This window comes from Lampris incognitus, chromosome 2 (assembly GCF_029633865.1).
Source record: "Lampris incognitus isolate fLamInc1 chromosome 2, fLamInc1.hap2, whole genome shotgun sequence".
NCBI lineage: Eukaryota > Metazoa > Chordata > Actinopteri > Lampriformes > Lampridae > Lampris > Lampris incognitus.
Genome location: NC_079212.1, coordinates 43,751,409 through 43,768,870, shown reverse-complemented (window position 1 = coordinate 43,768,870; position 17,462 = coordinate 43,751,409). Strand labels below are relative to the sequence as shown.

The following is a 17,462-nucleotide window of genomic DNA, read 5'->3' as shown; positions in this document are numbered from 1 at the left end:
GTTCACCCATTCTGTGGGTTCTGTTACCTTACAGATTATGCCGCCTTTCTCCATGCTGTCAAGCTCGTCCCTCAGTTTGCTGCGTAGGGCGATGGGGATTCTGCGTGGCGGGCAGACGACCGGCGTTGCATCTGGTGTGACGCGGAAGGTGCACTCGCCTGGGAACTCTCCTATTCCTTGGAAAACATCTGCATACTCATCCATTATGCTCTGTGATGTGACATTGTTTTCCTCGCTCACAGCCATCACTATTTTTACCAAGTTTAGGTCACGGCATGTTTTCATTGCCATGACTGGTGGGGCGTTTGTGTCAATGACGTAAAAGTCCAGCATCATTGCATTGTCTCTGTACTTACATTTGAGTTTGCATGTGCCTTTCACGCTCAGCGCGCCTCCTCCATATTCAGTGAGTCTGTGTATTGCTGGTTTCAGTGTCACATTTTTGAACAGCGCCAGAAACAGGTTGGTGGGAATAGTATTGGCCTGTGCCCCAGTGTCTAGTTTAAACTTTACCTTCTGTGGAGGTGTGCCAATTCCAACCTCTACGTAAGCCTGCTCGTTGCTTTTTCCGTTGTTCTCTATTGAGATGCAGTCTATGTACAGCTCTGTCTGTTCTCCCACAGCGGTGCTCTCCACTGTAATGTTGTCGAAGTACAGTTCTTCCTGTTCTCTGTCAGTGGTGCACTCTTCTGGGTTCTCTCCGACGGCATGTACTGTGCCGCGGTAGTACTTTGTCTGTCCCTGGGAGCTAGACTTGCATACTTTAGCAAAATGATTGAGCTTCTTGCATTTAATGCATTGTTTACCCTTAGCTGGGCAAGTGGCTTTAGCGCCGTGTAGCCCTCCACAATAGCTACACGCCCTGGCGGCGGTGCTAACGTCCCTTTGTCTGAAGTTAGCGTTAGCTGCTTTGGGTGCGTTCGGTTTGTAAGTCTTTCTGCCTATTGCGTGCACCGTTTCATGTGTGCTGCCCTGGCCCATAAACGTTAGCTGTTGCTTTGCTAGCTCGTGTGAGCGGGCTACATCTATGGCTTTTTCTAGCGTTAGCTCAGCTCCCTGGCTAAGTAGCTTTTCTCTCACTCTGGGTGAGTTGGTGGCAAACACGATGCGGTCCCTGACCATCTCGTCGGCATTTGGGTAGCCACAGTCTTTGACTAGGAGCTTTAGCTCAGTTATAAATTGTTCTAAGGATTCACTCTCTCCCTGCATCTTTTCATGAAATTTATATCTGGCATAAATCGGGTTTGCTTTGGGGGTGATGTACTCAGTGTACTTATCGTAGTACGTTTCTAGCTTCTTGGCTTGTTCTCCGCTGAGTGTCCAAGTGTTGTGCACATCGCGCCCTTTTTCCCCTATCCAGAGCAGGAGGTAGCTGCATTTCTCCTCTTCATTCTTCCCGCGCAGGGGGCCCGTGAACATTAGCTCCGTTGTTTGTCGAAATCGTCTCCATGCTTCAGGTAAGTTCGCCGATTCCCAGTCCATCCGTGGAGCTGGAACGCCGTACGAATCCATATTGGGTATTTAAACTCCGCTACTCTGACACCATGTAATGATCTGTGCCCTCTGGCTATGTTAACTTATAACATTAATAAAGCAAGGACGACTTCTCTCGTGCTGGGTGTTTATTCACCGACCGGATTCCGACTGACGTTGTTACGTACATCACGTGACTTTGTTGTGGCGCTACGGAAAGCCGTAAGGGACATTAGCAAATCAAATATTACTAGCAAATATTACAGAGTTCATATTGGAGACTGTACTCTCTAACACTGAAATTGTAATTGGTTGAAACTGGGTTCAAGAGGCAGAATTAACATGGGGAATGGAACGAATGTAAGAACCTGGCTGGATATGGGACGTGATATTCTCCATCTTATTTACAAAATGAGTGAGAAATTTTTCAGACAACTCAACATCAGGTTCCAAAAGAGAAGTGGAGGGACCATTAATAACAGAATCAATTACTCTAAAGAGAACCTTAGGATTGGGTTTTTTTCCTCTTGATATTAGTTCAGAGAAGTTCGCTGATCTCGCATCCTTAACTGCCTTCTGGTAAATTAACATTTGGTTTTTAAGGGTGTTATATGCTAATTCGGACTTGTTGACCTTCCACTGTTGTTCTGATTTCACAACTAACTCCTGATAGCCCTCCTCGGCGCACTCGAGGTGCACCTCCATTTCATCGGCCATCTCCATATCCAAGTCCCAGAACCAACATCAGAGACTGGACCGTCCCTCGCCTTCAAAGTGCCCTAAAGAGGAAAAGCATTCCCTTCAGTCGCTCAGACAATAAAACTAGGTTGTTTCAACTTTACTTGGCATCCACCAACACTCCAGCCAAAACAAATTCTGAGCCTCCCATATTGCTGGTATCCTCAACTGAGCCACCCATCTCCAGGATCATCGCTCGTGACATCAGTGCCTCCTCCTCCAGGGCCAGGACCAGGCGGGGGTCAGTTCATATTTCCCCCGTGCCTGCTCCCTCTACCTCTTGATTTCTCTAAGCTCATCACATCTTTCTTTTCATCCATGTTCACAAAATCCCCATGAACATATATCCATCATCCATCCTCTGTTCTTCCTTAAGCCGTACATAGCAACATGACTCCTGCTACTTCTAATACTTCCTTAACAGCCAACACAGCAATCCAACAGCCTCTCCCAGCAACCCCATCCCAGATGAACCAAGTTGGATAGTTTCAGCTTCCTCCTCCATTTCCTACTGGGCTATCATTTCCCCCCTCCCTTCCCAACCCCACTCTCATCCCTCCCCAACACCCACGTTTTTTTGTATGTAACAATATTTTCATCCTAGCCACAGCAATGCCCCCCCGTGGCCAGGTTCATTAATCAATCACCCTTCTCCTGTATCGCCAGCAAATCCTCTCCAGTAACTACGTAGATCTAGCCCAGCTCTTTTAGCCATCCCTCACCAATAGTCAGCCAGCCCAGGGAACTGCAGACTAGCCAAGGCTTAATGATGTTTAGTCATTCAGTTCATTCACGGTCAAAAGACCTCACTCCCGCTGAATTTGCTCTAGCATTTTCACTCCGACACTATCGAGACATAATCTGCTAAGCGTATCCAGACCGAACGTCTGAGCGCGACGACTACTTCGCAGTCATTCTTGCTATGGCCTTATGCTTCAGGAGGAACAGGCTTTTGCAGCTATCATGTTCTTTTCCCCACCCAAGCAGCAGTGCGTTTACAACAGCTTAACCAGGGGAATTAATGGGGCACCTGAGATTCAGAAATTTACAGCTGCATTTTCGGAGCTCAGATATTCTTCTCCTATGAGCTTTGTAGAGCCCCCTCAAATCCAGCCACTGCATGCATGGTCATCGCCCCCTTTCATTCACATCCCTCCTCCTCACGCAATACCCCGGTATTTATCCGCTTGTCTCCCGCAGCACCGCCTCCTCCAATCATCCCTTACGCCATCAACATACACCCCACTGTTAATGTTCCCACTCCACAAGGGCACTGACAAACAGGGATTGCCAAGTCCTCTATCTGGGAATCAGGATGGTTTGCAATAACTTTAACGATCTGGGGGGAGTGGGGAGTGTGAGGGTGGAGAGAGCCCACGGGACGCTGACCCAGGGAAGGCACCGGTAGAACGGACGGGGGTTGGTCTATGGGAGGGGCCAGTGCGCGGGGCGCGTTCCTGGCGCCGCTCCCGCAGCCGTTCGTCCATCTGGAGGGCGACGAGCTCGTTGAAGGAGGCAAGGCGGTCCCGAACGATGAGATCTTTGATGGGCTCGCTCAGCCCCCTCCTGTACGCGCTCTTGAGCGCAGTGTCATCCCACCCACTGTCTGCCGCGAGTATCCTTACCTCCAAGGAATAATCTGCCACCGACCTGGTTCCCTGCTGGATGGAATGGAGGCGGCCGGCAGCGTCCTGCCCGTCAGCTGGGTGGTCGAACACCAGATTGAACTCGCGGCGGAAGGCACCATAGTCCGAGGCGAGCCGCTCGGTATGGCCAACCGCCGCTATGGCCCAGCTGAGGGCTTTGCCGGTGAGGAGGGACATGACAAGGGCTACCTTGGTCTCTCCTGTTCTATACCTGGCTGGCTGGTGTTTGAACAGCAGCTCACACCGACCAAGGAAACCCTTGCATAGCTCGAACTCCCCACCGAAGGCATTGGAGCAGGGGAGGTTAGGCTCGCACCGGGGGTTGACTCGGAGGAGGGGGAACGTCGGGACCAGGAACGGGGAAACCGGAGGCCGAGCTGGGGGCAGAGACTGAGGCCAGGGCAGCGTGGTCGCTCATCCTGGAGACCGCAGCGATCTGCGCGGTGAGGGCGTCTAACGCGCTCGTCGCGGCCTGGGAGCCGGACTGAAGATCGCTGATCTCTCCGGTGAAGGCAGTAGTAAGCTCTGAGTTTAGAGAGGCAAGTTGGCAGCTGTGACTTCTTACTACTGCCTCTAGGGGGACGGGGCTCTGGGGCGTCACAGGGACCGTCTGCTCCTTGGGTTTGCCTGGGTCCATAATGGCTTCGACGTTCTGTTATGCTCGCGCACCAGAACCCGACCCGTATGGCGAAACCCAAGACAGACAGACACAGGATGACTTCAAAATCCACAAAGGGGGGTTTTATTGTGGGAGGGGACTGTATGGTGAAAAAAAAAAACGTTCTGTTAGTGAGATGTGTGAATAAACTGTGTGGTGTCCCGTGGTTTGCGTGTACAACTACACTCACCGGCCACTTTATTAGGCACACCTGTCCAACTGCTCATTAACGCAAATTTCTAATCAGCCAATCACATGGCAGCAACTCAATGCATGTAGACATGGTCAAGACGATCTGCTGCAGTTCAAACCGAGCATCAGAATGGGGAAGAAAGGTGATTTAAGTGACTTTGAACGTGGCATGGTTGTTGGTGCCAGACGGGCTGGTCTGGAGTATTTCAGAAACTGCTGATCTACTGGGATTTTCACGCACAACCATCTCTAGGGTTTACAGAGAATGGTCCGAAAAAGAGAAAATATCCAGTGAGCGGCAGTTCTGTGGGCGAAAATGCCTCGTTGATGCCAGAGGAGAATGGCCAGACTGGTTCGAGCTGATAGAAAGGCAACAGTAACTCAAATAACCACTCATTACAACCGAGGTATGCAGAAGAGCATCTCTCAACGCACAACACGTCGAACCTTGAGGCAGATGGGCTACAGCAGCAGAAGACCACACCGGGTGCCACTCCTGTCAGCTAAGAACAGGAAACTGAGGCTACAATTCGCACAGGCACACCAAAATTGGACAATAGAAGATTGGAAAAACGTTGCCTGGTGTGAGGAGTCTCGATTTCTGCTGCGACATTCGGATGGTAGGGTCAGAATTTGGCGTCAACAACATGAAAGCATGGATCCATCCTGCCTTGCATCGACGGTTCAGGCTGGTGGTGGTGGTGTGGGGGATATTTACTTGGCACACTTTGGGCCCCTTAGTACCAACTGAGCATCGTGTCAACGCCACAGCCTACCTGAGTATTGTTGCTGACCATGTCCATCCCTTTATGACCAGTGTTCCCATCTTCTGATGGCTACTTCCAGCAGGATAACGCGCCATGTCAAAGCTCGAATCATCTGACTGGTTTCTTGAACACGACAATGAGTTCACTGTACTCAAATGGCCTCCACAGTCACCAGATCTCAATCCAATAGAGCGCCTTTGGGATGTGGTGGACCGGGAGATTCGCATCATGGATGTGCAGCCGACAAATCTGCAGCAACTGCGTGATACTATCATGTCAATATGGACCAAACTCTCTGAGGAATGTTTCCAGTACCTTGTTGAATCTATGCCACAAAGGATTAAGGCAGTTCTGAAGGCAAAAGGGGGTCCAACCCGGTACTAGCAAGGTGTACCTAATAAAGTGGCCAGTGAGTGTATGTGTGAGTGTTTTTAGCCTATGTGTGGTGCGGTATGTAAATGACCAGGAGGTGTTGAAATAATGTGCGTGCACCTGGCAAGAAAGTCCAGTCCGTGATCCAAGAGGGGTTGTCCGAGAAAGTCCGGGTCCGAGATCCGGGAAGTCCAGGCCGAAAGGAGGGGTCCAGGTAGAAGGACAAGGGGGGAGATCGCAGGAGAGGTCCGGGGAGAAACGTGAAGGTCGCTGGGGACGAGGAAGGAGAGTCTTGGGAGGAAACAGAGACACGAAGATAAGACACTGGGGAATAAACAGAATGCAAGGAACGCTGGAGGGCTTGTCAGAACTTTACCGCAGGGTTCAGTACGTCGAAGCACGGAGTGGTGTTCTGGGAGGCTTCTTGTAGAGGGCTGCCTGATTGCCACAGGTGCGCCTGATGGATGATGGCAGACACCTGGTGCAGTGCAGCGCTCGTCTCCTCAGAGCGCGAGCCGAGCGCTCGGATGTTTCCGGCACGTCCGAGCTGGGGGAGTGGCTTGAACGTGCCGGGGAGGCAGCTCGGGGCGGTGTAACCACAACACTGCCCCCACAATCCCACCATACCAGCAGACTGACTAGCAAAGCACCTCAGTACACCCATAAACTCACCCCTCCATCCTCACCTCCACGCTTCGGGCTTTCTACTCTTACCAAAACCTTCTCAAAACGCAGTGTCCCAATTTCCAAAGAGAAGACTTCATGGCATTGCACCTCCATAGAGTTTTTAGGCATTACCCTGGACTCTTATCTCCTTCCATGTATCTCTGCCCCCCGAGAAAATACAGCGCATCATACTGCTTCTGTTAAACTATCTGCCAGCAGGCAGATGCACAAAGCAATAACTGCTAGCCCTTCTTGGCCACCCCAATTATACTATATGCATAATCACCCAAGGGAAACCCTTCCTCTCCAACATTCTAACAAAGCGGCAGCCATTCCCTCCCTCCAGAAAGTCATGCTAGACAATGCATACAAACTGGAAATGCATCTCCGGCAACAATTCTTATCTTCCTTGAATGGGATTTCTTTTTTTACAATGACTGCCACTCAACCCGACGACACTGAACTTTATGCAGCTCCTTCCATAGGCTTTGGCAGTTACTACAGTGGGAGATAGTTCGGTTCCAAGTGGCCTCCAGATTTCATTTCTCTTGACCCAACTGGTTTCCCCCTTGTCCACACTCCATGAGCTGTACCCCATCATAATAGCCACTGTTATTTGGGGGCACGAATGGTCTAGGAAGTCTACACTCATCCACTCAGACAACACTGTAGTGGTAAAGATTATAAACAAAGGTTGAGCTCATTCTACAGAAATTATGCAGTTCCTACGCAGACTCAAAATCTCCACCCAACACCAGTTCCTCTGTGCAGCTCTTGTCCCAAGGCACCACAACTACATTGCTGATTCATTGTCTCATGCCTCTTAAATTATTTCCGTTTCTTTCCATTCTCACTTTCGCTCCCTCTCCTGTGATGCAGTAACTAGTGTGGCGATCGCCCAAATTAGATTGTTATAAATCTGAAATGTTAGAAAGCTGTTTCCGACTCTCAGTCTGTTTTCACTCACCTCCACATACCCACCAGTCCTGTCAACCAGTGATATGGCTCTGATTTACCCACTGGCCCCTTACATTCCTTTATGATGGATGAGTCGCACAAATCAGGCGACTGACACTGGCGAGTAGAGCAGGGAGAAGTTAGACCTCCACTTCATCAGCCTACCCAGGCCTTTGCGCCATGTTAAATCCACACTTGTTTTATATTTGCATGTGTGTCCCCATGAAAAATAATCTCCTCTCATCACCTCAAGGAATCCGTCGAGGATCCAACAGTTTAACATCTCCGGAGACTCAACAACAGCTTGTAATCACTCACCATGGTAACCGTGAGACAGCGAAAGCCGAGGGGGCAATTTGTCTTTTTTTTGCCTTTTTCCCTCTTGACTGAAGCTTTGGGGCTTGTGGATTTTTGTTTGTGAGTTAACTGAACTGAACTGAGGTTGAGAATACTTCCTTGTTTTGAGTTTTGTTTATTGCATCCTGAAGTGGAGTATTTTTGTTGAGTGAACTGACCTAAACTGAACTGAGTGATAACTGGGAAATCCAGAAGTGGAGTATATTGACTTTATGAACTGAACTGAATTATATGGAACTTTTCTTCTTTCCCTTTTGCTCGAATATAACCTTTGAAAATTGACTGATGGTGTGGTTGAGTTTATTCAAATTGAGTTTTATTCCCCTGCCTTGCAATTAATTATAAATTCATTTGTGTTGTAAGAAAATAACCAGGGCTCATGTGTACTCTGAATACAGTATCCTTTGTGGGGTTTGACATTGACTCGGACTGGTTTAAACTTGGACAAATGCTACACTAGCTAGCTACTACCTCAGTGTGTGACTACTACTGCCATGCAAAATCATATCATGAAAAATAAAAAGAGGAAAAAATTATGTAAGGACATGGTCAGTGGACATTAAATCACAGTATATCAGAGTGGTTAGTTGTCAGCCTGTGGTCTCACACAAACCCCCTGTCCCCTGCTCCCACAAGTGACTTTGTTTCAGTTGGCATTGTATTGATGGCAGATGTTAGGCCTTGTGGATCTTTTGTTTATCAGTTCATCTTGTTGCCTTTTCACTATCCATTAAAATGTAATTGTTCTTTTTGTGTGCTTTTGTAGTTATGGTTACAGTCTCACACTGTCTCTCTACGCTTGTATTCTGAGTATAATTCATTTGCCAAAAAAAGAGACAAAACGCACAATAAAAAAAAAATTAAAGATGAATTTCACTGATAGCATTATCAATTTTTCTTTTCAAAATTTTTATAGATATCGCGATAATATCATTATCGTGAATCCTTTTGGCTACGATAATCGTGTAGTGAAAATCTAATATCATGACAGCCCTAGTTTGTGGAAGAACCAAATGCAGCAGGGAAATTATGTTCACTTTCCGACCTGTTAGTCAGTGGAAAACACCCTCACCACCGCTTTCCTAAGCGAGATGCACAGAAAAACTGAAGACACTCAAAGGAGAATTCAGCAGAAGATTTGTTGACTTTGAGACTCAGAACTTCAGGCTGGAGCTTTTTAAGAATCCATTTGCAGTACATGTGGACAGCGCTCCAGACCACTTAGAATTAGAACTGATGGAATTACAGTGCAATGGCACACTGAAAGTCAAGTTTGACTCTGTTGGGGCAGGCAAGTTCATGCCATTCATCCCAAACATGATTCCACAGCTCCACCTTCGTGTCCTGAGCATGTTCAGGAGTACTTATTTGTGTGAGCAAATGTTCTCTGGGATGAAGATTAAAAACTCCTCTCGCAGAGCTCGACTCATTCTGATAGTGGCTACAGCTCAAGACCTTTACGCCAAGACTTCATGAATCTGCTTCAAAGAGGAGATGTCAGGTGTCTGGTGGCTTGAAATAGGCCAATCTATGTGGCTAAATAGCATGCCAACAAGGATGCGTCATATTTAGGTCTGTGAAATAGGCTGCATGTGAGTTTTGCTTGACTGTGAATTTATTTGTAATTTTTAGGGTTTTATGTGCAGCCAATTGCATGCCGTAAGGCTAGACTGTATGGGACATGTAAACTACATGATCAAAGATCTTTTGCTTTAATTTTTTATTAAATGTCCCACACAGCCATTGAGTTGTTATATCGTGGCCTGTGAAACACTTTATGTGAAAGTTTTAGACATATGGGCAAGCATAAAATTTAAGATTCATCATTTTGCTTTTACATCAGGATGTATTTTATTAAATGACCAGTCATGAAACTCTTCTCATGCCTTGAAGACTTATCTCACGGATCTATAAGCAAATATATCTTTCAAAGACCATACTCTTAGCAATATTAAGTGCGCCTGGGAGAAAGAGTTGGGTACAGAGCTTGATGATGACTGGTGGGAGAGGGCTATTGCATGTGTCAACTCCTCTTCCTCCTGTGCCCGTCTGAATCTAATCCAGTTTAAGGTTCCACATCAAATTCATCTCTCTAAATTTAAACTTTCAACATTTTGCCCTGAAGTAGATGATAGGTGTGACTGTTGTGCCTAATCCCCAGCTGACCTAACACACATGTTCTGGTCATGCCTTAAATTGGTAAGTTTCTGGCCCTCCTTTTTTGAAATATTTTCTGAAGTCATTGGAGTGGAGGTCCTACATGGTGTAGGGATAACTATTTTTGAAGTGCCAGACTTAGTTGAAAACTTCACATCGACGCAGCTAAACATTATTACTTTAAGTTCTCTTCTTGCTCACAGAAGGATACTACTTCTTTGGAAGTCCCCTGCACCCCCTTTTTCATCATCCCTGATAGAGGACACGATGATGTTCCTTAAACTAGAAAAAATTAAATTTGCCATTTGCAGATCAGCACAGAAATTTTACTCTGCCTGGCAGCCCCTCTTATCTTATTTTGACCATCTGACAATGCTTCCCTATGATTAAAACCAATTGTACTATTTGTATTATATGTTTTAATTTTAATTGGGTGTGCATCAGTGTAGACTACTATACTTATGGCATATGGGATATAATTTTCTCCAATCAAAATGTATGACATCATAAAGCATGACTTAGGCAAACAGAAATGGCTGCTAATAGTTCATATGTACATGGTGCTCTGTACTTCAATGCTCCAGAACTTGGTACTTATGAGATGGTTGAATGCATCTTGTTGATGTAAAGCTCTCTATCCTATTCATATTTTGTAGTTTTTGGTTTATCTTATAATTGTTATAACTGTATTTAATATTTATTTTTAACCTTTTTTGCATCAGCAACGGGTGAGGGTTGAGTGGGAGGGATTACCAAAACATGGAGGGACAATTATTTCCATTTACAATGTATTTGTATGTATATATATTTTTTTTCTGTACACCCAAGTTTCCTTCCAATAAAATATCATTGAAAAAAAAAAAGTCCCACACAACTGCTGTCATACTCATTGTTGTGAATTGGCTGCAAGGTAGCCTACATGTAAAAATGTAATCAGAATGTATTATTTTGCCCGACAAAAACGCTATGATGGCTAAGCACATTTTTTGTTGAATTTTTTAGGGCTTTATACAGACCAAATTATTTGCGAGAAGGCTAGATGGGACATGCAACAATATAATCAAAGCTATTTTATTTTTTCGCTTAAATAAAAGCATGTCAATAAACTACATACGTCTTGCCCTTGATGTGATTCCCATTAACCAATGAAACGCGCCATGTCATGTGAATTTGACGACCCTGATCTATAAACTTGTCTCAAAAATCTTTATTCAGGGAGGTCTATTCTGTTGCCTACCAACAAGGGGATCCCAGTTCGAATCCCAATGTTACCTCCGGCTTGGTCGGGCATCCCTACAGACACAATTGGCTGTGTCTGCAGGTGGGAAGCCGGGTGTGGGTATGTGTCCCGGTCACTGCACTAGCGCCTCCTCCAGTCGGACGGGGCGCCTGTTCAGGGGGGAAGGGGAACTGGGGGGAATAGCGTGATCCTCCCACGCACTATGTCCCCCTGGCGAAACTCCTCACTGTCGGGTGAAAAGAAGCAGCTGGTGACTCCACATGTATCAGAGGAGGGATGTGGTAGTCTGCGGCCTTCCCCGGATCGGCAGCTGGGGTGGAACAGCGACTGGGAAGGCTCGGAAGAGAGGGGTTATTGGCCGGATACAATTGGGGAGAAAAAGTCCACGAAAAAAAAAACTCTTATTCTCTTTAAAGACAAATAGTTAAATGTGCTTGTAATCTTCTAAAGCAAGGATGGGTTGAACGCTTCTATCAAGATGTACATTAAGTACTTTTCCCCATGAACAGAATGAAACACCATGGCCCTGAAGTCTTCAACTCTGGCTGTACTAGTACATAAATGGCCCTTCACCGTCTCTATGCGCTATCCCACGCTCAGTCATACTGAACACATCCACAGACCTTTATCACAACAGTGAAAGGAAATCTTTTGTCGTGTCTGCAGCATGTGAAACCAGTGAAGCTGCACTTTACCTTCGTGTCTCTATACCCAGCTTATGAAATATGGATAAATTTCAATCCAGAAATGTCTTGAAGCCGCATGAGAGGATGCTAAAAAATTATGAGTTATATCTTCCGATTATTGACTCATTAGCGTTGACCTGCTGAAACAGTGTTTCTCTAATAGGCCGCCAGAGTATTATTTATTTACATCTATTTTATCCTACAGCAACACTCACATGATTTGTTTCTTTTAAAAAATGTGTTTAACAACTAAAAATGGCTGATAAGTCATTACAATTTCAAGATATAATAAACAAAAAATGCACAAAAACAAAAGTGGATGAAATAAGTAAAACATGCAACGTCAAAGCATATCTGTGAATTTTTGGATGAAAGATGTCATTCAAAAGAAGCCACTTATTTTGAGTTTCTTAACTCCACGTCGGACATCATAAAACTTGGGCCTTGAAAGCAAAGGCCCGTTACCTTCAATCCTTAGCCAAGACTTCATCTTCACCTTTACCGCACAGACCACAGCACTGCTCCCCCTTTCCTCTCCCTGTCAGCTTTATACAGACCACGGTTTCGTTTCAGGCTACCCATGGGATACTTGTAGTCAAGGGGGAAAAAAAACAATTAGTAAGCCAATTAGTTCAGCCCGTTGAGTTGAAAAAGCCAGGACTGTTATTCGGGTTGTAAGTGCTTGTGTAAGTGCACTTTTTCTTAACTGCAACTATTCAAAACTATAATTTGGGTTTTAAAATGGTAATAACCCCACGAGTAACTCAAGTGTGACTGAAAAGAATTTATATGATTCTACCTTAATCACAACATCTTGGTAGCAGCAGGAGCACCAGCATCAGCATTTACAGTAACCCTTCATGCATTGTCCATCTTAAAATATGGATATACAGTGTATGTACTATACATGCAACAGCCTATCAGGTCACACAGCTGCCCTTTACCTTTAAAAAAGAAGCTACGTCAATGCTCAAGGTCAACACATTTATAAAGACCTTCATATAGCTCAGACCTGCTGGGCTATGGCTTTTCAATAGCGAGCTACATGAGGGTGGTGGCATTCTGTACTTGCACTACTATACTGTTCTTCTGGCTCTCATGTGACACTTTATCTCGATTTGAGGATGTTGACATTTAGACACTTTGAGCTTGTGGTACTGGTATGAAAAAGTCATGTGCATCGCAAACAATACGACGATGAATATGTCCACATTTTTCACACGAGACAGCTAAAATATTAATTAGTTGCAATAATTACTCAACTATCACAATACTAACAGAAAAAAAATCGTCCCTGCAGTCAATGAATACATTTATGTTTGGTCACCTTCATCTTACAGTCAAGTGTTAAGTCGATTTTATTTGTATAGCCCAATATCACAAATTACAAATTTGCCTGAGGCGGCTTTACAGCAATACAACATCCTGTCCTTAGACCCTCAGATCTGATAAGGAACAACTCCCTAAAAAAACCTTTAACAGGGAGAAAAAAATACAAAGAAACCTCAGGTAGCGCAACAAAGGAGGGATGTCCGAAGACGTGTGTCCCAAGATGGACAGACGTGCAATGAATGTTGTGTTTACACAATTTACAGAATACAACACTGAAAGAGGATAACAGAATTATAAGATATATGAAGAATATGAGGAGGATGCCAAGCTGTGACCAGATACCACCAGACCAGCTTAGCACCTGAGCCACGCGACCAGCATCACCATGTAGACCTGACAGGAGGACAGAGTACACATGCACACAAGAGAGATGCACATCACACCATTCAGATACACGGGAGATGAGACAACAAAAAACATTAATCACACATCGTGGTGAGAGAAGGATATAACATTGAAATAGGATAACAAAATGATATGGAAGTGTTGTGAGGTTATGAGGACAGCTCTGCAGTCTGATTATCTATTGCCGGTGTTACACCAATATAGTGATCCGTCACATTATGTGACCCTACCACCAAAACACTCTTTCAGCCAGGAAACAGCAGTTAAGATAAGGTTCAAGATGGTTAAGTTTAGGTATTGGGCTGGAGACAGCTATTAGATGTGGTTAAGAATAGGATTACCATCTGGGGGGTGGCCAAAATAGAGCATTTTAAGGGCAGGGCCACATAAGCTGATGGGTTACAGCACCGGCTCTGTGACACAAGTGGTCCACTAGAGATGACCCATGTGACAGTGATTGGATTGCCCTGGGTATTCCTGTCAACAGTCTTTTTTTTTTTTTGCCTGAAATGTTGGAGACATTGTCTAGGTGTGTTGTAAGGAGCTTTGTTTGCACCATGGCACGTTTTTTATTTATGGGTATGCATCCCTCTGGAATCACATGAAGTCCAGCAGTCCATTCATTTTTAAATAGACAAAACACAAACACGGGGTGTTATAGGTGCAAAGCACTACTGTTATTGGGTCCAAGCCAGTAAATACACAGAGAATTTGAGGTTGACCTAGGCCTTGTGTCGCAGACCTGTGAAAAAGTATCGCCCGTATTTTTATACTGTTTTCTATGGAAAGGCTTTTCAGGTCTTAGAACAAGAGTTACGAATGTAACTAAGGTTCTATGAATTCTGACTGACCACCGGAGAGGGCATGTAATACCTGGATTTGCATCACGCACATGCACAGGGGGTCGAGACATAATACCAACAAAGTCACACTTGCGAACTGGTTGACGCAAACAACCTGATAAAGGGGTCTGGCACCCAGCAGTCGTCTCCTACAGAATCTTCTCTTCAAGATTACGAGTGACAATGAACTCTGGCAGTCATCCAGAATTCATAGATAATTCATAGGTAATACCTGGATGACCCATACCAAAAAGGTCATGAGGAATTTGCACTCACCATGCCTCAGTTACAGGCATCAGGAGCAGACAAGACTGCCGTCACCACAGGATGTGCGGTGGCAGCGTTAACACTGTAGAAACGGGCAACGGTACAAGAAGAAGCCCAAGTAGATGCAGCACAGAAGCTACTCAGTGGAACACCCTTCAAGGCAGCCCAAGAAGTGGAGACACCCCTGGTTGAATAACATATCACAGGGCAGACCTGGGGGCCCTGAGCCTGTACGCGTGTGATATGTTATTGACAGCCCAGTTCGACAGTCTGTTTTGACAAGGCATACATAGCCCTTCCTATGCCCTCCATAACAAACAAATACTGCATCAGACTTATGGAACCAAGCCGAAACATCTATATACTGCCCCAGAGCCCGAATTAGGACAAAGTAGGTGGACATTAGGATGCAGTTCCTCTGCCCCTGGCTGCAGGGGCAAAACTGCCAAATTGATAGGCTGGTTGATGTGAAAAGTTGATATCCTCTAAGGAGGAAATGAGGAGTTGGGGCACTATGAACCCCAGGCCCATCAGAATTCCAATGCAAAAAGTCCCTGGCAACAGACAGGGCATGAAGCTCACCAACTTGCTTTGCAAATGCAACAGTGAGTAGTAAGGCAGTTTTACCAGACAGCCATCTGACGTCAGCCTGTTCCAGGGGATCAAACAGTGGGGAACATTGCGTTTCTAGGACAATGGGCAAATCCCATGAAGGCACCCGTACAACATGTGGGGGCCACAACCGGAGTGCACCTTTCAGAACACAGTTCACCAGAGGATGTGACCCTACAGTTCAGTCATCCACCAAAACATGTTGAGCCGAGACGGCAGCAACATACACCATAATGGTAGAGACTGAGAGCCCCTCCAGCAATATCTGCAAATATTACAGCAATATAGGTACAGAGCAATGCTCTGGGATCACATGTTGATCCTCGCACCAACTGGAAAAGAGTTTCTACCTGTTGGCATGTAGCGCCCTAGTTCAGGATGCTCGAATGTGAGGTATGTTCTCGACAACAGCCTAATCACAAGAGCTCAGTAGCGAGCCTGGCCCTTACGGGCCAAACATGCAACTGTTGGTGATCCAGGTGAGGACGCTAAATGCGCGCCCCCAACTGTGACAGAAGATCCTGTCTTGATAGGTGAGGCCAAGGCACTCCACCGAGAAGCCGATGGATCACAATAAACCATATCTTCCCAGGCCAGTATGGAGCCACCAGCAGCACTGTGTGGTTGCATCTGTCTATTCTGTGAAGTGTCAGAATGAGTAGTGGAAGCGGAGGGAAGGCATAAAGGAGGCAGTCTGGCCAGGGGTGTACCATTGCATCCTGCCCCAATGGACTGGTTGGTTCCGAGATCGAGACCCACTGCGGACAGTATGTCGATGTTTCCAAAGCAAACAGGTCGACTTCCACTCTGCTGTACCTCTCCCAGATCATCTGAGCCACCATCAGGTTCAGTTTCCACTCACCCAGAGGGGGCCTTTCATGGGAAAGCATGTCTGCAGCCTTGTTCTGCACCCCTGGAAAATGTATTGCCCTGAGAATTGCAAAGTAAAATGATGGCCCCTGAAGGAGCCTCTGAGTCTCTCACAGGAACTGACTGGATTTGGTGCCCCCCTTATTGTTCAAATGATAAACTGTTGAAGTGTTGTCTGATCGAACAAAGACATAGTTCCCTTCTAAGGCAGAAAATGTCTAAAGGCTAAGGTTACTACATGCAGCTTGAGCACAGCCTCTGCTTAGGACTCCCAGGGCCTTATGTACAAATGTTGCATAGGCACAAAAACGTTGCATGCGCCATCTTTCACGCTCACGTTCTGATGTATCAAGAGTGAAATGCACATGAGAATTTGTGTTCCTCCACGCCAGCTTCATGTCTGGCGTATGCATGTTTCTAATTGTTTTAGTCAATTAGTGACACTTACAGTGATACTGCTAAGAGTCTGTCGGACCAAATATGAACACAATTACTCCTCAAATTGATTTGCACTGCGTAGAGGGATGGGCCTTATTGGAAACAATAACACATCCACGTGTATGCAATTAAATAACTGGATATAAAAGCATGCGCAAAAGGGTGCAACACATACCCTAATAACGATGGCAGCTTTGGCCTTATTAGAAGACACTGCCAATGGCAGAATTAGAAGGGAATGGGTATTTAGAGACCATGCCGATTTTCTGGCCCATGATGATGACTGGCTTATCAGCTGTTTCAGATTTCTAAGAGCAGTCCTCTTGGAACTGTGTGCTGAGTTGGGTCCGGCTTTAGAGAGGGACACAGCGAGGAGTCACGTATTGCCTGTCCCCTTACAAGTCTTGACCACACTGGGTTTCTTGGCAACAGGGGCGTTCCACAGAGAACTAGCAGACCGGTCAGGATTGCGCCAGTCATCCTTGAGCCGCACCATGCCAGCTTTATGGGACGGGACCATCCGTATGTCAGCCAGGTATATAAAATTCATATACAATGTGGTTGACCAGGCTAACATTAAAGTGCAACTTGCAGCGAGAGCTTGTTTCCCTAATGTAATCAAGCGATCGACTGCACACATGTTGCTATAAAGGTACCATCAGAGGATGAATTTGCCTATGTGAACAGAAAGCATTTTCATTCCATCAACATGCAAATAATATGTGATGCACATATGCAACTAACTAATATTATGGCAAGGTGGCCTGGATCAACCCACGATTCATTT

The 17,462-nt window shown here is 45.8% G+C and overlaps 1 protein-coding gene across 1 annotated transcript in view; it reads right to left on the bottom strand.

Moving 5' to 3' along the window:
- Nucleotides 1-17,195, bottom strand: part of LOC130130077 (neuronal acetylcholine receptor subunit alpha-2-like) — a 44,652-nt gene extending 27,457 nt beyond the window's left edge. Inside the window, exon 1 of the mRNA XM_056299812.1 lies at nucleotides 17,075-17,195. Within this exon, the coding sequence (XP_056155787.1) occupies nucleotides 17,075-17,195 (121 nt within the window). The remainder of the gene's footprint in view (nucleotides 1-17,074) is intronic.
- Between the last annotated feature and the right edge of the window lie 267 nt (nucleotides 17,196-17,462).